The sequence below is a fragment of the Halichoerus grypus genome, chromosome 4 (assembly GCF_964656455.1).
Source record: "Halichoerus grypus chromosome 4, mHalGry1.hap1.1, whole genome shotgun sequence".
NCBI classification, from domain to species: domain Eukaryota; kingdom Metazoa; phylum Chordata; class Mammalia; order Carnivora; family Phocidae; genus Halichoerus; species Halichoerus grypus.
The window spans coordinates 137,363,495-137,385,677 of NC_135715.1; the positions used below are offsets into that span (position 1 = coordinate 137,363,495).

General features: G+C 34.4%; 1 protein-coding gene across 6 annotated transcripts in view; it reads right to left on the reverse strand.

Moving 5' to 3' along the window:
• Positions 1-204: 204 nt before the first annotated feature.
• Positions 205-22,183, reverse strand: part of ATF2 (activating transcription factor 2) — an 87,406-nt gene continuing 65,427 nt past the window's right edge. For all 6 annotated transcript variants that reach the window (XM_036081522.2, XM_036081524.2, XM_036081527.2 and 3 more), the window contains 4 exons: positions 18,093-18,242; positions 14,803-15,009; positions 7,317-7,422; positions 205-2,774 (listed from right to left, as the gene is read on the reverse strand). In XM_036081522.2, the coding sequence (XP_035937415.1) occupies positions 2,548-2,774; positions 7,317-7,422; positions 14,803-15,009; positions 18,093-18,242 (690 nt within the window). In that variant the 3' untranslated portion in view covers positions 205-2,547. The remainder of the gene's footprint in view (positions 2,775-7,316; positions 7,423-14,802; positions 15,010-18,092; positions 18,243-22,183) is intronic.

Sequence of the window (22,183 nt, forward strand, 5' to 3'; positions counted from 1 at the left end):
GGGGCTTAATGAATGCAGAGAAGAACAAGGCCTGAGCACCCTGCAGTTGAAAAGTCTTTGAGAAGCAATGAATTTTATAACAAATAGAAAGACTACCTGGTTCTTCTCAGGTAATAAACGTCCTGAAGAAAAAAAAAACACCCATATTATTATCAGGTGATGTTACTTTATGAAAGATAGGTAAGGACAAGCAAATTATGAACATAATTTAAAGATAGAATTTATTCTCTGATGGTTTACTCATGCAAACTGCACATAAAAGAAAGTAGTACAGTTTGTGTAACATTGCAAATATAAGGACTCAAAATGCTAGGTACAGAAGTAGTGTGACATCCTGAAAGTCAAAATGGAATTTGTGTATACAACTAATAATGATTTTTATTTGCTGAATACAGACTGATTTACAATGAAAGTTTTGCTAACCTTGGTAAGTTCATTAACCGTTTACATGACTTCTTACATCTATGTAGTTTTATTTTACAGTTGCAAGAATTCCTGTTACCCAAAAACTTTAACTTGCATAAATAATAAAAGAAAAATGTACTGAAGGACTTAGGAGAGTGAAAAAATTGAGGCTTTTCCTAACCCATCCAAACTACAATAAAAAATAGCCGCCTTGCAGAATTCATATTTTGTGCCTTTGAGATCAACTCCTTAGCAGAACTATGGCAAAGTCACGATTAGAAATTCATTACTTTAAAATTATAAAATCAGTTTAAAATAAAAAAAAAATTTAGAAGTAGGATTATCAACTAAAAATGCTCACTTTTAATAAGCCAAACAATAAAAATCCTATTATCTTCATACCTAAAAGTCCTGAAATGTCATTTGTATAATTTGAGTGTTTCCCAGTTTGGAACTTAGGCAGGTGGGATATTTCCTGGAATTATCAAGGATATTCGATATAGGTTTTTTAAATGTCAGTCTCATTAGGAGATGGCACTGAGACGTTCGTAAATAGTGTAGTATAGATGCAGAACAAACTACACAACTTATTATAAATGCATTACAGTTATTTACATAATGGAATCCTGCTTGAATGCCAGAAGTTGCTACTGGGTAGGACTCATAACTATTTTACAAAGTTTTCTTACACACATCTACTACTTTAACAATTTAGTCTATTTTAAAATATTGTACTGTATTTTGAACATAACTGCAGAATAAAAATAGATAATGGCACATTAGAAAACTCAGTATCCCACAGATGACTGGATAATGAGAAAAGTGTACCTACAATCATCTCATCAGAAACAAACTACACCATGGAATGTTAGTTATCCAAGCCTGCACAGTAATGACACTTTAAATTGCAATCATCTATTGGCCAGCATCACACTGAAGGCATCATTACACATTCAAGCAAAGACTGCTGGCATAAACTATTGAAAGAAACACACACACACACACACACACACACACACACACACACACACACTCTCTCTCTCTCTCTCTCTCTGTCTCTCTCTCTCTCATCCACTCTTGCTTCCCACATTATAATTACATTGTTCTAAAGATAGATACTGATTTTTTTCCCACGAGAAACTTTATCAAAATTTGCTACTAAAAGATGACAGTGCTTTCACAAGAATAAGTACAAGTTAGCTTGCAAGTACAAGACAATGGGGGTAAACAGTCTTAAATTTTCTAAGTAATTTTTAGGCTTTTTCTGGCAACCATACCATACTTGATTATGCATAAACTTCTCAGTTTGCAACCTGAAATCTGCAAAAAAAACCAAAACCAAAACCTAATTTCAAAAAATTAAGATATTGGATAACCCTGTATCGTAGATTATATAATTTCATTATTTTAATAGCCTCAAAACATAGGGTTTAAAACACTGAGGATTTGAAAAATAGTCATTTTGAAATGATAAAGGATTCCAAATTCATGTCTACTTAAAATCTTAAAACACACTGATTAATGATCTTGATTTAGTTTCAGAGTGTGCATAAAAGCATCGTATGTCTCTTACCATGTTTCACTCACTTAAAAAGTGTTTTCTAATGTTTTTCCTTTTGCATAATGTGCAAAATAAAAGGCAAAAAGATTAAAAGCAAATCTCTATCTTTCTCTTGCTAGTGCTTTATGACCTTGTTAACATTACAAAGTCAATAGGGACTACGCAGAACTTTGGTATAAATGATAAACAATACTACCATCACAGTTGAGGATTAAGAGGTGGTCAAAAAAAATGGAAGTGGGAAGAGATTCAGTAACACCCCCATTTATTAAAACACCACCAAATTAAAAGTGAAATAAACCACAATGAATTATAATACAATTTACACATTGAGCACAGGAAATTAATAAATCTAACAATATTTATAAAAAAAGCAAAATCAGTCTTTTTCCAGAGACTAAAAACTGTTGTTCAGTCTGATCATCAACTGCTGCTACACCAACTTTAGAGCCAAATTTAATTTCAAGTAAAAAAAAAAAATTTACAACCACAGATTTCGCATAAATGGAAACTGGTCTTTCCTTGATTTCCCTTTGAAGTCACTAATGAGTATCTAAAACTGCCACACTGCAGGTTTTTAATCAACTTCCTGAGGGCTGTGACTGGGAGGCAGGAGCCATAGCTATCTGCGAGAGCGCAGGCTCTGTACTCTGGTCCGCCATCTGCGTGAGGACTGACGTGGCCACAGCTTCGGCCTTGGAGGTTGAACTGACTCCATTGGATGTGCTGACAGAACTATGCTGTATAGCTTCCGTATGTGGACTACTTGGCACTGACAGGTCTTCTGAACTATCATCTTTATCGGCGGCTGAGTGGAAAAAAGAAAAGTTACTGTTTCTTAAAGACATCTCTCTAAGAATGTGTCAGTCTTTGTCAGTATACAGAGTGAAAAGTTAGGCTTTTACAAAGTCGCTTATTGAGCTAAGTTGCTATGACTGGGCCTAAGTGAAAGGTGCCTGTAAGTCCGAAGCAGGCAATTTCACCACAACAGGTCAAATGAAGGTACAACCAGGCCCAGGGAAGCATGTGCGCGCCCAGTGCCTCACAGAACAGAGCTGAAGTATTTGCTAAATAGTGTTAAGAAAATCAGGTAGGAATTTGGGAGATAGCCTTGTCCTTAACAGATATGATCAAACACTTATCAAGTAACACATTTAACAAAACCAGTCTGTTTGCCTACATGCCATTCTTATTAAAAGATAAAAAAGAAATTTACAACCACATGCATAAACAAAATGAATTCTTACATACAAATTACATTTTCCAATTATTCCCTCTGCATTCTCCAGAACTATATTTATTCTGGCTGACTTTCCATCTACTGCAGCAATGGGCGATTACAACACCTGATTCTAATGATGCATCCACATGAGAATAAGCAATATTTAGAATCTAAATGCCACCAGCTGTTATAGCTGCATGAATTAATTGGGGTTCAAATAAAAAATTATATAAAACTCTAGACACTGCAATGGAAAAGATATTCAGAAAGGGGCTAAGTATTTATGAAAAGCTACCAACTTTAAGGCTTGAACAATGAATCTCCTACACCTTTCTCATTTTAACAGGATGGAATCCAGCTACTTCATTTAGTGAAAAATTTGATATGCACAACACACAAGCAGTCATAGCATATGTAACTTAGGAGATACAATGATAACATGAACCAATAACTGTGAACCCCGTCCCAAACTTAAGAGAACACTGCCAATAACAACGATGCTTCCTGGAGGCTCGTCTCCTCATCAAAGGTAATCACCATTCTGATAGTTCTTTAACCATTCCCTTGTTTTTTGTTCGAAACTTTACCAAATGGGTATGTCTCCCTGTACAATATTACTTAGCTTTGTTCATCTTTGAACATCCTGAAAACAGTATCATACTGATGTGTTTTTGTACTTTTCACTTGGCATTAAAATAATTTTTATTTAGTGCTTAAAAGTAACAAGCAGGCTTTCTATCAAATCTGACAATGCAAACTGGCCTGCTTACTAATGAAAATCAATTATTAAAAGACTGTGGACCCTTAAAGCAGGACTCATCCTATGATTTGTGATGCAGAAGACAGGGAGAGGAACCTGGCCAGCTTGACTTCAGTTCAAATAAAATTCCTCATTTTGAGAGTTTTCTGAAATACAGTACTTACAGAATTTTGACAAGTTTGCCTCAAATCCATGCATTTTTGTAAAGCAGTTTTTAAAATGTATTAGACAGAATCCCATCTTCTCTATAAATCTGCTATAAATGCAAAATCACACCTCAAGATAAAAATTTGACCTCAAGATACAATAAAAAATCACAATCAATAATCCTTTTAAAATTATATAAAGCAGAAAGGACACTCTTCTGATGAAGCAATAACAAATGTTATAAAATATTTATAATTCAGTTAAACAGCCAATACAACAGTTATGTGTTCAGAGAAACCCAAACCCTGGCAATGACACTTTAACTGAAAACTAAAGAGTTCTCTTTTTTGCACCACTCTTCTTCAACAGGAAAATTGACCTTTCTCTCAATGTTAAGTTCTAGGGATACACCTGCTCTCAAAAATAAAGAGGCTGATCTGTGATGAGAGGTAAAAGGAAATTTAAATATATAGTGGAGGCAAGGACTCCAAATGAAACAGTAAATTGTAAGGACAAGTGCCTATCTCCAGACTTTCAGAATTAGGTAAAGCAAATCCTTAGGCTGTACAAAGCATCAGGTACTCACTTATAAATGACATAATTATAAATTTTATATATATATACAATATCTTTATAATGTGATATACCTGTACCTATGTCCACTTCTAGAAGGTCAGGAGAGAAAAATCATTAGTATAATCATAAGCACATAGTATAATCTTACTGCGCTCCAAGAGCCATTTTCAGCCCTAAAGCTACAAAACCCCCAGCTATTTGACAATTCACACTATGAAGTTTTCTACCTATGTTCATACATATTTTCATTAATGAAAATATAAGCTCTCAATTACATTTAGGGCCCAAGAAGCTTTCCTTCCCACTTAAGATTATAGAAACAAGTAAAATACCATTTTAATTAGGCCCAGAGATCTAGAAAATATCAATTAATGGTAATAAGATCACTCTTGTGCTTTATTCTTCATAGAATCCAAACATTAAAAATGTATTCATATTTTCATTCATGGTTTATACTATTTGATTGCTAATGTGACCCCAATTGTCAGGGTTTTCCCATGACTTAGGGGTTTCATTCTACAAGGTGGGGACTTCGAGCCTTAGAACTGAGACCCTATGGTGTGTGCTTTTATACTGTCACCTTTACCTGAAAGATTTTGTAATATTCCTTAATTTCTATTAAACCTTAATTTCACAAATGTTTTGAAAGTGTTAACTATTACAGTTCACCACCATTAGCAATAGCTGTGTGCTACAACATGAACAGTGTTAGGTATCTATGAATTTCCCCACATTTTCTCTTAAGATTTAAATATTCACTTAGTCAATCTATCTCCCTGGACTACCAAACAACAGAGAAGTCACACTTTTTCCTAGGACTTCAAGTGTGAAAAGAGAAATTACTTCAAAATTTCTATAAAACCCAATTATCTCCCAAGAGCTGAAGAGAACTAATTTTATGCTAAAACTAAATTTTTACTTCAGTCTATTTGATTATCTAGATGACTAGACAGAAAAAAAGGTGGGAATAACTCCAAACATCAAAAATGTCTGATTCATTTCTTCCAGTCTATACAACCTAGCATAATACATATTCCCTAAAAACATAGTAATCTAGACTTTCAGTTTATTTAAGGGTATGTATGGCATATAAACCCATACATCTATAATCTTTATAAAAACATCTTTATAAATTGTTGCTTAAAATGAAAAATTGGCTTGCCTTTGCTGAGCATATACTGCCTTGATTATAGAGCTAAAACTGTTGGGATTATCCAAGAGATTATCTAAGATTAAAAAATTGCAGATGAGATAAATTTTTCGTTGGATGTAACTGAAAAATTCATTTTCCTTCTAATTTTGTAGAATCATTTGTATATTTCTTTTTGAACTATCAAAATTCAAGAGAGCTCTCTTGTTAAGAAAATCATATATGCATAATGCTGAACTCAGTAGCTTCTATAGGAAATTATGCTGTTAAGTCAGACGCGAGCCATAATGGCCTCATCCCTGCAGCAATCATTGTTAATACAAACCCCAAACATATTTCTATATGGGTCCAATTTACTCCACAATGTGTTTCACCATGCCGTGAAAATGACTAGATATCAAAGGGCTGAGATTTATTTGCTCAAAATTGACAAAAATCAATGTTCTAAATATATATGGTAATAGAGAGTTGCTAAATCTACTGAATCTTTTAAATTAAAAAATATTGCCCATTCTGATGAAACTGCTTACAATGACTACAAGTAAAGATGGTGGCCATTAAGTTTTATCGTGAGCACCTGAGGAACTGTTTGCATCCAATACAAAATGTTTCTTTCTTTTGAATTACTGACACTGGCAAATTAAAATGAAGTGGATACATATGGTTGAAACAATCTTCACATTTACAAATATCCTGAAATATCACTAAATCATAAAAACGAAAGCTGTGGGTTATATATTATGAATGTTGCCTAATGCATCCCCAGCTCTGTTATTTGTTACAAATTTGTGTACGATGGACAAAATTGGCCATTTATTCAAGAGTAACAGCTGGCTCCAATATTGTGCATCTTTTCAAAAAAGAAGGACATTACAAGAAGGAAAAAGCACAATTAACCTCTAAAATGCTGAAAAGAGAAGAATCTCATTTTGGGGAAAACATGTAAGAGAAAACTTACAAGCAGATAATTTAAATAGTGTTCTATTTTAGCATTTTTATGACTAAAAGCCTCAATATAAAGATTTACAACAATATAAAAATCGCACAATGCTGATATTTAATAAAGAACAAAAGGATCTGATACTGTAAACAGGTACTATATATTGTTAAGTGAAGACAGTCAAATTAAAAAAAAATTACTGAATGGAGGGCTGGAGAAGTAGTGTTTCACTCTGTCATTCTAAGACAAAATGTTACTCTGGGAAGACAAAATATCATCAGTACTTACAGTATATTTTAAATTATTGACTTGTTTTGTTGATATGTAATAATCCCTAGGAAAAAAAGCTAGAAATAGGAAAATCCAAAAACTCTCTTGATTCTAAGAAGTATAGTCCCCATTCCATAATAACCTTGCAGAAGTTCTGATATTTAATATTAAATATTAGAATTGCAGTCTCGGGTTTTTTTTTTTTTTTTTTAATGGTAGCTTGGTTCGCTCTGGCAGTATTTCACTGATGTAGCCTAAGGCTATAGGTAACGGAACATTACTCACTATGATAGCCAGATTTCTTCTGCATGGCGGTTACAGGGCAATCTTTATGAGCCAGTAGAAGCTGTTTCAGCTGTGCCACTTCATTTCTCAGCAGGGTGACTTCACTCTAGAAAAGAAACAACTTATGTACCTTAACAGCATCAGACTAAACATTTCTTACTGTTTATAACAAGTGAAAATTAAGAATATCGGTTATCTTTAACAGAGTATCAAGGAATAAACAAAATATACTGCTTAAATAGGTTTAATCAGTACAAATCAGTTTTCATATTTTAGCATCTGTACAAAGACTGCAACTTGTATAAAAATTTAAATGAGATAACGACATGACTGGATAACATATTTCAAAGTTTTCACATCACCATTTGCCTTGGGACTGCTTATATATTACAGGTTACCTACAGAAGGTATTTTTTACTTATGTTGCATGTTCTTTTGATTATGTGAAAAATTAGAAACATCAAGGGAGTCAGAATGAATTTTCACTGACTCTGTGCACTTGAAAATGAAAAATTTATCCTGGAATCTCAATTAGGCAACTTTCTAGTTTTCCAGAAACTATGAAGAGCTCCACAGGGGAAACCACAATAACCAAAGAATCATGGACACCTAAAATGGAGCAAGGCACTGTGTTGGACACGGAACCAATGAAAGTAGATGTAATATCTAAGTGGCTTAGTTTCCCTCAATCTAGGTAATTTGTACACATCTAAATTTAAATCTGATAAATTAATGGTGAATTGTGCTAGTTCTTATTTTTTTTAATGATTTTATTTATTCATTTATTTTAGAGAGAAGGAGGGCACAAGCAAGGGGAGGAGCAGAGGAAGAGGGAGGGGGAAGAAATCCCAAGCAGACTCCGCACTGAGCCTGACGTGGGGCTCAATCCCATGACCCCCGAGATCATGACCCGAGAGTTGGACGCCTGACTGAGCCACCCAGGCACCCCTGTCCTAGTCCTTATTAAAAAATGAGCACTTCAGCCTTTGTTTTGTATGCATTAATCTGGTAAATTCTATATAAAACATCCAAATTAAGAGATTCCATTTAATTCCTTTTGGTCACCCCCAAATATTAAAGATGCATAAATTAGTGATAATTACCAATATTCAAGAGTTAGAAATAATATGAATTTAATAAAATGGTAAAGAATTCTTAATTTACAAATACCACTACTTATTTGAACTTACATTAACCTTAAGTATTCAGATTTCATCTATGAACCCAAAATTAAAGAAATATAATAAGCATATGTACTTTTGTAAAAGCTCAGGCACTTTGTTTTCCATCCCTTGGTCTCCTAACCAGAAAGCTGGATGTAAAGTAATTTAGATTAGACTCATTAGGTGCCCTTAAGTGATCAATGACAAACATAAAAATTCAAAGAATAAAAGTTAAGCAAGTCTGTTGGTTCAAATAGTTCCTTGCACCCCTATAACAACAAACTGCAACAATACATTAAAGCACAGAACAAAACCTGATGCTCACAGTAACTTTAAACATTAAAGGCTAAATTGTGTTTACAATATTGTATTTGAGACAAGAATGGGTGTGTAGTGATCAAAAATACAAAACGGGAATTTTTAGAGTTTAGAGATTTGCTTTAAAAAAATAAGCTGTTTAGAAAACTCATTTCTATGGGGGCGCCTGGGTGGCTCAGTCGTTAAGCTCTGCCTTCTGCTCAGGTCATGATCCCAGGGTCCTGGGATCGAGCCCCGCATCGGGCTCCCTGCTCAGCGGGAAGCCTGTTTCTCCCTCTCCCTCTGCTCCTCCACCTGCTGGTGCTCTGTCTCTCTCTCGCTGTGTCTCTCTCTGTCAAATAAATAAAGAAAATCTACCAAAAAAAAAAAAAAAAGAAAACTCATTTCTATGGAACAGTGCAGTCATTGGGTCAATACGCTAATTTATATAGCTCTATTAATGACATCAAAAATGAGAAACCATGTTATGAATAATCTAATAGATAATATCCAAAATTTCTCCCTCTCTGCCGTGTCAGCTTGATTTTGAGACTCCTAACAGGTTTCTCTCATTAATTTCTGTAATATGAAAGAGCTGGATATGTATTTTTAGTCCACAATATATAATCTCTTATAATCTGGTGCCTGTGACCACCCTTTCACATTAGTTTGAACCTATGGGAAAAAAAAATCAATATTTAATAGTTTTGACCTATACAAACTGAAGTTTTGCAAATACACAATGTTGTCTCTACCTAGAAAAGCTTTCCTCTCCTTTTTCTTGCCTTGCTAATTTTTTCATTCACCTTTAAGAGTGAAATCAGTACAGTATAAATTTGGATAGGAAAAGAAGTCCATTTCTGTGCTCCCAGACCCGTATGCACATACATGTGTACATTTACATAGTATTTACTACACAGGATTGTTAATTTTCGGTTTACTTGCTCACCACCTCTGCCAGATTGGAATTTCTCAAGGGCAGGGATTATTTTTGCTCTTTGTATCCCCAGAGTACAGCACACAGCCTACTATAGACTGAATACATAGTTATATTTTAGAACCATGAATAATTCTATGTCCAGGGGGAGGGAAAAAAATTCCAAAGAAGGTGAAATGAAGTTGCTTAAATAATATAAAACTGGTCAGAGGTCCTAATTTCATTATTTATACCAACAACCTCGCCAACGTGGCTGCATTGTTAATTTTCTCAGACGTAAAATGAAAATTGGCATATTTTACAGTACCATGTCAATTTTTAAAAATCTCAATTTTTAAAAATCACAAATGCCCTTTCTCCTAAATATTCTATATAGACATTTAGCATAAACCATATGATGATTTTTTTTGTCGAAGTAAACATTTTTGGTAAGATAAAGTAGATGCTGAAAAAAATTGTCATTCTGGTCTAAAATAAAATGTAAATTACTTTGGCATTGTCTATACCATTGCTCCATTCCATCTGTAGCTACTCAAAGGTTAATTATATACTATGAACAAACAAACCCACTTTTTTTTTTTTTTTTACAGATTATGTGAAGCAGATTAGACTGATGAAATGACAGACTAGCCAACGGATTAATCTTGATTATCAAAGCTTTTCATTGATACCTGGCCATAGATTGAGGACCCAGTATTCCATAAATTTATGATCTTTGACTTCTAGTTCAGCCACTACCCCCAAAATTAAAGAAATAATATTGGATAGTTTCTTCTTTGGAGAGTTTCTCAATGCTAAAGATACGATTTTCTTCATGTTTATAGTCTTCACAAAAATCAATGATTAAGTATCAAGATTCCCATCACAGTGCCAAGGATCATCACGAATATAAAACTTTATACTTGCTCAAAAAAAAAAAAAAGAAAAAAAAAAACAAAAAACTTTATACTTGAGAACAAAATATTTATTTTTTTTTTTTTTTAGAGATTTTATTTATTTATTTGACAGAGAGAGACACAGCGAGAGAGGGAACACAAGCGGGGGGAGTGGGAGAGGGAGAAGCAGGCCTCCCGTGGATCAGGGAACCCAATGTGGGGCTCGATCCCAGGACCCTGAGATCACGACCTGAGCTGAAGGCAGATGCTTAACGACTGAGCCACCCAGGCGCCCCGAGAACAAAATATTTTATTTATGTCTGTAACAATAGAGAAAAAGATGACAGGCTTCTTAATACTTTGGAAATACCTTGCAAAATGAATGGGAATGACCCTTCTCTTATTCTCCTTCAGAGTATTCTCATACTTTAATTGTTTTGTGTCTGTCTCCTCTGCTAGACCACAAATTCTGTAAGTGCAAGGACAATGTCTTTTTCACTGTTATTATCTCCTGTGTCTAATAACATGTCCTGCACACAATAGATGCTTAATGACAGAATGAATAATAAATAACTAGCATTTGCATAGTGTAGTTTTAACAAACTTCTCTATACCCTCTCTCTCATCTGATCTTCATAATAGTACTTAATCTATGAGTATGACAGATGGGGAAGTAAAGGCTCAAAGATTTTTAGTAAGGCCTAGTAAAAAGAAGTACTAGGTCTCAGGCCCATAATAAAATGCATGAAGCAGTAGTGGCACCACTCTTACCCTTCCCCCCTCTAGAACTTGGTTAAAACTCAGGGGAAAAGAAGCAAGGCAGTGATAGCATAGAACACTTTTTTTTTTTTTTTCCAGGAATTAAAACAAACAGGTTTAACAGGGGCGCATGAGTGGCTCAGTTGTTAAGTGTCTGTCTTCGGCTCAGGTTATGGTCCCAGGGTCCTGGGATCGAGCCTCACATCGGGCTTCCTGCTCTGCGGGAGGCCTGCTTCTCCCTCTCCCACTCCCCCTGCTTATGTTCCCTCTCTCGCTGTGTCTCTCTCTGTCAAATAAATAAGTAAAATCTTAACCCCCCCGCCCAAAAAAACCAGGTTTAACATCTTTCAATTGTCACCATTCCTTTATATTTCAAGTGATAAATACTGAAATAAAATACTATTTGGGTATCAGAAATAAAAGATTTGATCCCTTTTAACTCAAGAGAGCAATAACAAAACCTTTTCTGTATCATTAACTTATGTTTCACTGTGAAAACTCCTCACATATCCAGCTATGAAAGAATGCTTCTTTTTTTTTTTAAATTTATTGAGCTTCTACTCCACACACATTTTGCAATACCCGTTTTAAAAGCAAAATCCACAACAAAAACTCCCAAGTTTTATACAAAGAGTAACTGTTAAGGAGCTACTATTAGTAAAGAATCTGCCTAAAGGAAACATGCTGAATTTGTAAGCTAAAAACAAAATTCCAAAATGAGTATAACTGAAAAACAAAGCCACAAAGAGGTGAAAACTCTTTCAAGTAAAAGACAATAAAACCATATATTATCTTTAAAAATATAATAATTGATAATCAACAGTATCCAAGTTTGGGTCTAGACTGCCATGTCTCTAATACAATTTGATGAAATTGTCTTTTTAGCAACAATTTTAGAAAGCTAAAATATAACTAAATTCAGTGAGCGGGGCAAGAGAATTGAATAATTAATATTCTTTAAAACCTAATATGTATTTGGTAAAAATATGTACATACAGTCATATCTCAACACTCGTTAAGATTTATTTGTAATATATAAGTAACCATGGGTCATTACTGCCCACTATACTGATCAGCTAAGCCTTTATGTCACGTGAAGGATTATTAAGGAAATGTAGAATTGATGAATGTTTTCACATAAAGTAGAGTTTAATTATTTCTCTGACATTCAATTTTCTTTACAAGTCATTCTGTTCTTCACAGTTAACGGTTTTGCTGTTGGCAGACTGAAATTTTTTCTCCCTGAATCTATCATAAGCATGTTATTAACTCTTTACACTCTGATAACCAGAATGTCACTTTTTAAAACTGTTTTTGTTTTATTTGATAACTAAAAAACAAAAAATAAAAATCATTTATCCACTTGAAACAATAGAGAAAGTCATAATTGAAGCTCCTTTCTTCCCAAACCGTTCATACTCTCAACAGCCTCTTCACCACTTACTCCTGGTACATGTCATTCCTAAAATTCTACTTATAATTTAGGGATTCATTCCTATACCGATTTTCGTATCTACACATTTATCCATCTAACTACAAACCTTTTATTAATGAAAAAGAGTTGTGCTATTTTAGTGTACAACTCTTTTTTTGAGTAATTTACTGAGGTGACATTCCCATGAGCTAAAATTAACCATTTTAATTTATTTTTTTTTAAGATTTTTTATTTATTTGTCAGAGAGAGAGAGCACGAGCGAGCACAAGCAGGGGGAGCGTCAGGCAGAGGGAGAAGTAGACTCCCCACTCAGCAGGGAGCCCGATGCGATGCGGGGTTTGATCCCAGGACCCTGAGACAATGACCCAAGCAGAAGGCAGACGCCCAACTGAATAAGCCCCTCAGGCGCCCCTAGAATTAACCATTTTAAAGTGAGCAAATCAGTGGTGTTCAGTACAGCAGCCACCTCCCTCAATCTAGTTATAAAACACTTCTGTCAGTCCAAAGTAAAACTCCTTACCCATTAACCAGTTTCTCCCTATTTTCTACACCCCACCCCCTGCCCCCATTCCTGGCAACCACCAATCTGCATTTATCTCTATGGGTCTCTCTGTTCTAGGTATTTTTCTTTTTTTCTTAGAGAGAGAGAGAGAGAATCTTAAGCAGGAACCACACCCACGTGGAACCTGATGTGGGGCTTGATCTCACTACCCTCAGATCATGATCTGGGCCAAAATCAAGAGTCTCACACTTAACTGAGCCACCCAGGCACCCCTCTTCTAGGTATTTCATATAAATGGAGTCATAGGTGGCTTTGTTTCTGGCTTCTTTAACTTAAACAAAAATGTTCTGAGGTTCATCCACATTCTAGCATGTCCATCCACATGCACTCCCCTTTTTATGGCTGAATAATATTCTGTTGTATGTATATACCATAATTTATCCATTCATCTACTGATGGACATTTGGGCTGTTTTCAACAACTTTCTTTTTACCCCTAACAATATATTATAGATAATTTCCCAGGTTAATACATACATATGAACTTCATTCTTTTTCTTTTTTTTTTGCATAAGTATTTTAAAGAACATCCCTTAGGATGCCTGCGTGGCTCAGTCAGTTAAGCATCTGACTCTTGATTTCAGCTCAGGTCATGATCTCAGAGTCCTGAGATCCAGCCCCATGTCACCGTCCTGAGTGGAGAGTCAGTCGGCTTCTCTCCTTCTCCCTCTCCTGCTGCCCCTCCCCTAGCTCTTTCTCTCTCTCCCCTCTTGCTCTAAAATGAATGAATGAATGAATGAATAAATAAATCTTTAAACAAAACAGAACAAAAATAAAAGGAAGAAAGGAAGAAAGAAAAAACAGAATGAAGGAAATAATCTTAGTGCTGTCTGATACCATCACCGGAAATCTGAGCAAAGACTGAACAGGAAGGAGTCTTAAAACCTTTATATCCCATGAGGTTCCTAAGAAACCTATCTGGGGCACACTGGCAGGGAGTATGAAATGATTTCTACTGCCACTGGCCATATTGTACCTGTTCTGTGGATAATTAGAGCCCTTCAGTTTCCAAAGCTGTCAATCTGACATTTTTTCCAAGCACTACATTCACTCTAAATAAACAAAATTTATAATTCAAAGAACCAAAGAACTTAAAAATACTACTGAAGCAACTTTACAGTTGTGATAGAAACCAATAAAAATAGAAAAGTGAAATACCAGTGATATTTTAAATTTTAAGATTCTTTGTTTGAACTTTATATACCACAACTTTACAAAGTTTAAGCCAGATAGTTTTGGTACTTTTGTAGTATACAAGTAAAAACTTATATTTAACATTTCCTTATTGTGTCAGTGTTGCAAGTTTTATTCAAATAGGTTTACAAAACTATGCTTTACTATAGATTCCATACACACCCAATATTGTGTGCTAAAATGTCTGGATGGCTAACTGGAAAAAACAGGGAAGAGCTAAGTTCACAATTACTAAAAATAGGACATCTACATATATGCACCATACCTGCAGTTGACCATTTAATGAACTCAAATCTTCTGCCTTCTTCTCTAAAGACTGAACCCAGACTTTCCTTTTTTGTCGGCATCGTGAAGCTGCTGCTCTATTTCGCTCTAGAAATTTCCTCCTTTTTTCATCAGGATCTTCATTAGCTGCTCTTCTTCGACGACCACTTGTATTTTGGGTCTGTGGAGTTGTGTGAGCTGGAGAAGCCTATAATAAACACAAATGGAAGCTTTTTATGTTTGTGTCTAGTGAGTGAGAACACAGGCAGTAAAGAGTGGCAGAAAAGGAAGAGCTACTAACTTTGTTTTCTAAGTCTCACTGTATACACATCAATATTTTGGGTGACATGGAAATCACCCTGTGCTTTAACAAATTCCTTGAAATAAATAAGCACTGCTAAAATAAGATTCTCATTAATTCACTATCATAGTGAATATTTTAAAGTTTGTATAACATTTATATAGAAATAATATGAAGAAGTTGAAAATGCAATACAAACAACCATGTACAGATCTTATATTTTTCCAAGTGTACTTTTTAACATTATGGTATAATACAGTCCTTTGAAAAATTATAAGGTACTAGAAAAATTATAAGGTACTAAAGTAAAAAATTTAATAATTTACTTAAATTCACTATGAAAAACCATTTACTTGCTATTTTTTCAAATAAAAATTTAAAAATAAATACTAAAATTTTCTCTTAAAAACTGGTTTCTCTAAAATTGAGGAGTAAAAAATTGAGGAGTAAAAGTACAGTAGTGCCCCCTTATCAGCAGGGGATATGTTCTAAGACTCCCCTGGATGCCTGAAACCATGGACAGTACTGAACCCAATATATACTATGTTTTTTCCTATGCATAGATACCTATTACAAAGTTTAATTTGTAAATTATAGTAAGAGATCAACAATAACTAATAAAATAGAACAATTATAACAATATACTGTAATAGAAGTTATGTGAATGTGGTCTCTCTCACTTTTAAAATATTGTACTGTACTCACACCCTTCTTCTTGTGATGATACGAGATAAAATGCCTACGTCATGATGTGAAGTGAGGTGAATGATAAAGGCATTATGACATAGTGCTAGGCTACGAATGACCCTTCTAACAATCTGTCAGAAGGAGAATCATCTGCTTCTGGACCACAGCTGACCATGAAAAACCGAAACCTCAGAAAGCTAAACTGTGGGTAAGAGGGAACTACCACGTGTACATATTTTGGTATACTCAGCTTTTCTTCAGTTTTTGAAATTTAGGGTCAGGTTCATTATTGATGCTCATTTTCCCAGTGGGCAGAATCCCACAGGAGTTCAGATTCTAATTTTAATTGGTTCCCCTTGCCCCTCAACAGATCAGCCTAGTTATTTCAGATCAGCCAAAGACAGTTTTCAGTCACTAGTGATACTGCCTAGTATCTGGGACTACAGAATAGTATTTCCAAGCCTCTCTCAAATCCCAAAACTGTGCCACAGAACACTTGAACTTGGGAGATAGGAAATGAACCCTTGGAAATAGGGCAAAGGAAATGGCACTTTGTGACCACAGGCATATGACCCAAGGAAGCCTGAAAACAATCTTTTACCTATAATTATATTCCAAAATGGTGTAAACAAATAAAACTTCTATCTTCTCCTAATCTACATAATATGCAAAAGTCTTATATATAAGCTCAACATAAGTTCTGCAGGGAAATCACCAGACTACTTCTCACTCTACAAACTCCAAGAAACATCTGTTATCATTTAATTCCTTTTCCAAATAACTAGCATTAAAAATTCTGAGGGTAATTTAATTTATACTGTATTTTAATTGTAATAAAGATTAAGTATTAAATTAGATCATTTCTTTTACGTACATAATTGCAAGTTAATCTTTTAGAAAAATATTTCTATGGCTTGCTTCAAGAATGGCAACCTTGAAATATTTTCTTTTCTTCATCCTCTTAACTTATTGATAATAGCAGGTTTTTTCTTTTACTCATTGGCTGAATAGGAAAGAACAGTTTTTTTTTAATTGACAACTCAGTTATTACAGCAAAGGCTAATCACAAGTATTATAAGCAGAAACTAATACAGAGTTATATTTGTACATTTTTATACCTAACAAGGATTTAAGGCTCCTTAAAAAGCATATATTCTTCCTCCTCTCCCTCCTTCCATTGATTCATTCATTTCACATTATTAAAAAGAACACAGGGACTATCCTAGAAACTAGTGATACAATAGTAAACAAACAGATAAAGTCCTGCCTTCATGAAGCTCCCATCCAATACAAGGATATAAATAAAAATTAGATCCAGGTAAACTATAGTTACTATAAGAAAATAAATTATATACTCATTTCTTTTAAATAAATTTTAAAGATGTAAAAACCACACATAGCTTGCAGACCATACGAAAAAACAGCCATGGGCTGGATTTGGCTCCTGAGTCAGTTTGCTAATCTCTGAATTATGACATTAAAACATACACACTTATTTTCCTTCTCTCTAGGCCCTTAAGTTGTTTAGTGGATGACTACCACAACTATATTCCACTTTATTCTAAGTTTTGTGAAGATAAAATAGAGTTATCTAAAAAGTAATGATTGTGAGGCAATCTAAACTTGCCATTTACCTGTTTCTTTAATTGCAAAGTTTTGTTTTTTAATGCCAATGCTACTATTAAGTATCCTTAAGTATCTTTTATCTTAAAAGTTCTAAATTTAGTTCTAAAGAGTTCTAAAACATTTAGCAGAAATCCAGTAACCCTTCCATGTAGAAATGCACTACAGACATAACAGACATATCAGTCATCTAATATGCAGTCACAAACTAGAGATAAATAAAAAGGACCTCGAGTATAAAGAGTTTCTATAAAGCATATATATCTGCTCCTTTGGTGATGTTTCTCAAATTTTAATTCAAGAATCATTTGATTTATGTTAGTAATGTAATAAACACACCCACATGCACACATTACTTGCTGAATACAATCAACAGAAAAAAATGATTTAAAAAAGTATCGATAGATATTTATGTCATGTCAGGCCAACAAACACAGACACCTACAGAAGCATTTACAGGGTGTCCTGATCAGTAACAACTGTTCGACTATTTATTTACTTATTTATTTTTGAGTACCAATACTTTTACGCTGAACTACTTTTTCCTAAGGTTTCTGGTATACTTTTGAACTATGACCAGAAATAATTTTTTTCAAAGCATATAAAATAGTCATTTAAGTTACACTGTGTTTGTTTTTTAAAAGATGATAAAGTACGAATGATAAAAACAACACACATACCGGAGTTTCTGTAGTGGATGTAGCTGGCTGTTGTAATGACTGTGGTCGAGATTCCTCTGATTGAGTTCTAACCAATCCGCTACCATGACCTTTAACAGTATCACCATTGGTAACTGGAGGATGTTGCTGGGTCAAAGCAGCTTTTAATCTCTGAAATGCAAATACCAATTAAAAAAAAAAGTTCCCTGCTTTCCACTCAAATCCAACTCCCAACATGTTCTTTGGTTAACAACAACAAAATATTTGTTAAGGAATACATTTGGCTTTAAAATTAGTTTTATCATTACAAATAATAAGACAGACACTGAGAAGCTTTTCTGAGTCTTTTTGTCTAGTACTACTAGAGGATTTTATACTCTGCTGTTCCTAATCAATTTTGAGAAAAGAGTGAAAAATAAAAACACTGTTGACTGAAAATAATCTACCTCTGTGATTTGTTCAACTAAAATAAGCAACACAAATTATGTACACTCTCACCTATTTTCTTCCACCTCTTCCTGTATTTCCATCTTCTCAGGCTCTCCCTAGATTCTTAAACCTAAACCTCTTCCAAATTTGGGCCCAAATGATCTCTGCTTGATGGTTTGATGTCAGTGTCTATTTGGACAACGACCTGATGTTCTTCATCCTCTTAACTTATTGATAATAGGTTTTTTAGGCCACTATATTAACTGTCAGACTGAACCTCCTCCTACAACCTACAGCTAGGTTTACCTCCCTTAGGTCTTCCCTGTTTCCAGTAAGCAGATTTAGTTCCAAGTCTATCCCCTCTACTATGTTCCATCTGCCAGTTAACTGAATTGCACCTGACCCACTGTCAGAGTATGAGTGATCTAGTGTTAGGAGGCGGCCCTAAACATTTATGGCTACCTCTTAATAAAGATACAATTTGCATAAAGCTTATTATTCTACCAGCAAAAATGTATCATATATGAATATCTTATCTCCTCAACCAGACAGTAAGCTCTCTGAAGAACAGAAATTGCCTTATCTTTCTTTGCACCCCTTTTAAGCAACTGGTATACTGATTTGCTACATGACCGAGCAACACATGTATTTGTTAATTGATAGAAATTGGATTCATTGGCAAAAATGGCACAAGTGATATTTGGGTTAGTTTTTTTTTGTTAAAAATATATAAATATGAAATAATTAGCACAAGATAATCATACTATATCATCTTAGAAATGTTAAAAAAAAAAAAAAAAGAAATGAAAGGGACCCAAAAGACCAGGGACTATTATTGTTGATATTTTTCTTAGTAACTGAGATGTAGAACTTAAGCCCAAAATAAATTTTCATCACAGAATTTGATACAGATACGTCCATTACATTTTCCTAAGATCCACACTCAGGTGCATATTTGAACGGGAAGGAGGCTACAAAATTGATAAGAGAAATGTGTTATAGTCTATCCAGTGCTTCCCAAACTTCTCAGAAGTAGTAATTGGCTGGGCATTACAAACAGATTTGTAGCAAACTTTCTCTCTCCCTCCCTAGCACAGGGAGGGGTGGGAAAGAGAGAAGAGCTTTTGAAAGAGGGCCGCAGGTGATTTTAGTACAACTGCTTTCATTTACTCGAACTAAGAACAACTTAGAAAATTGTACAACTATCTCCAAATTTGTAATTTGTTTTCATTTATGTATATCTCCTTACCACCTATAAGTGATCCAGACCCCTGAAAAACTGAAGCATACATGAAAAGGTCACTAAAAGTTCCCAAGGCAGTAATTATACCTAGACAAGTGGTACTGGACATTCTTTCTCTACCGCTATTCATTGTAGATTCTGGGTATGATTTTATTTTTTATTATTTATTTATTTTTTTTCTGGGTATGATTTTAAAAACAAGTCTGTAGTTTAAAAAACAAGTTTACTGGGGTGCCTGGGTGGCTCAGTCAGTTAAGTGTCTGCTTTCAGCTCAGGTCATGATCCCAGGATCCTGGTATAGAGGCCCTGCGTTGGGCTCCCTGATCAGCAGGGAGTCTGCTTCTCCCTCTGCCCACCCACCTCCCCCCCATCAAGTTCTCTCTCCTAAATAAATATAATCTTAAAAAAAAAGTTTACTGAGGTATAAATTACATATAGTAAGATGAAGTCTTTTTTGTACATAGCTCTAGGAGCTTGGAGCTTTAACAAGTGCATACAGTTGTGTAACCACCCCCTACAATCAGGATACAGAACAGTGCTATTATTCCCCCAAAATCCCTCACACTTCTTTCCTGTCATACTCTATTCCCACCTCCAGCCCCTAGAAACTACTGATCTGTTTTCTGATCCCCAAAGTTTCACCTTTTCTAGAATGTATATAAATGGAATTATACAATGTTAACAGCCTTTTGAATTTGGCTTCTTTCTTTTAGCATAATGCACTTGAAATTCATCCGTGTTATCAGCATTTTTTCAATGAGTTTCTAATAGGACAGTGTCCCTACTTCATAGATTAGGAAACCAGAGATCATTTGCCTAAGGTCACATAAGTACCTAAGATGCAGGAAATTGAAACACTCATAACTGATGGGATAATATGGACTTGGATGGATTAAACTAAAGTTAGATAATGGATTAAAGGAGTAGTCGGCTGCAACCAAAACGACTACTTAGGCGAAGTGGTCAAAGAACTCAAAATAGAAAGATAAGAGTTTGAAAGTGTAGGGCAATATAAACAGAACAAAGGAGGAAAATCAGGGGAGGTGGGCAGTCTGCATAATTATATCTTTTAAAAACAGAGTGTTACACATCAAAATACAGTAAACAGTACCCAGTCTACAGTGTTAGGTTACAGGGCTTTCATTTCTGGATATAGAATGTGCATAAATATAAGTAGTAGTTGAGATGTGAAGCTTGGTAAATTATGTGTTGATAAAACATTTTTAAGTCCTTAGGTAGAAAACATCATAGAACTGAAGAGCATTTAAAGTTTTATAGTGAAGAGCTTAACTCTTAGAATTAATGAAATACAGTAACTGCACATAGGGGAGTCTGAAGTACATAAACATCACTCTCTTGAATAATCTTTACTAGGGCAAGTTACTACCTTATAGAGCACTTAAAAGCAGCATCAGTATTCATTCATTATCCTCTCTTGACTGCCCTAGTGTATACAGTACTCACCCAGTGAGGAAGCTCTAATGTTTGCTCCATGCTGTTACATTGATTACAGTGGGTCTGACTTAGAAAGTGTGCCACTGGGTACAAAATTTAAGAAAAAGATTTTCAAGGGTTAATTAACTGCTCTGAACGGCATATATGTATTTTAAAGAGCAGTTAAAAAATACATGTATGCAAAAAAATTTAGAATGGGTTAGGTGAAAAAAGATGTCACTAAATAGGATTCATGAAAATTTTATAATATAAGGATATCTACAATCCACCCATATATATTTGTTAGAGACATCTTAAAAGAACGACTAATAGTGTGGTTCAAAAATATTAATGAAAAGATATATAAATACCATGGATTTTTTTTTTACAATAGAATTTTGGAACTAGAAGATATACTGATGATCAATTAGTCCAATCATCAGCTTGTTACACAAAGGCAAACTAAGGTCCAAAGAGTGAATGAAGTTACTTCCCAGAATCAAAAAGTTAGAAGCAAAGCAAGGATCAGATATTCTGTCCATTAACTCCTAATTCATTGAACATATCTTCAAAGTTTTGCCAAACTAGAGCTTTTGCCTATATGAAGTATTCTAAGTATATCAGCAATCAGTAAGAAGAGTATCAGATATTTCTCTCAATACAGAAATTTAATAAAAAGATTGAGTACTCAGAGAAATTCATAAGATCCAAAATGTCTGTATTCTCCAATATGTACAATAAAGCTTAAGCATAATTTTAATTTTAAACCAGAGGCATTGTTTGAAAGAAAACTAAAGTATCTTTAATATGATATTTCTAAGCAGACTACTGTTTCAATGTTTGGAATTAACTTCTAGCAATGTAAAATTCAACTACTACATTGAAAACTTTTTTTCTTAGAAATAAACGGTGTCAGTCAATAGTCTGTTGTGCTGACCGATACTACTTATTCATTTTAAGAAGTAATCTGCTAAAAATAATTTGCTATTCAAATTCTAGGTTATAT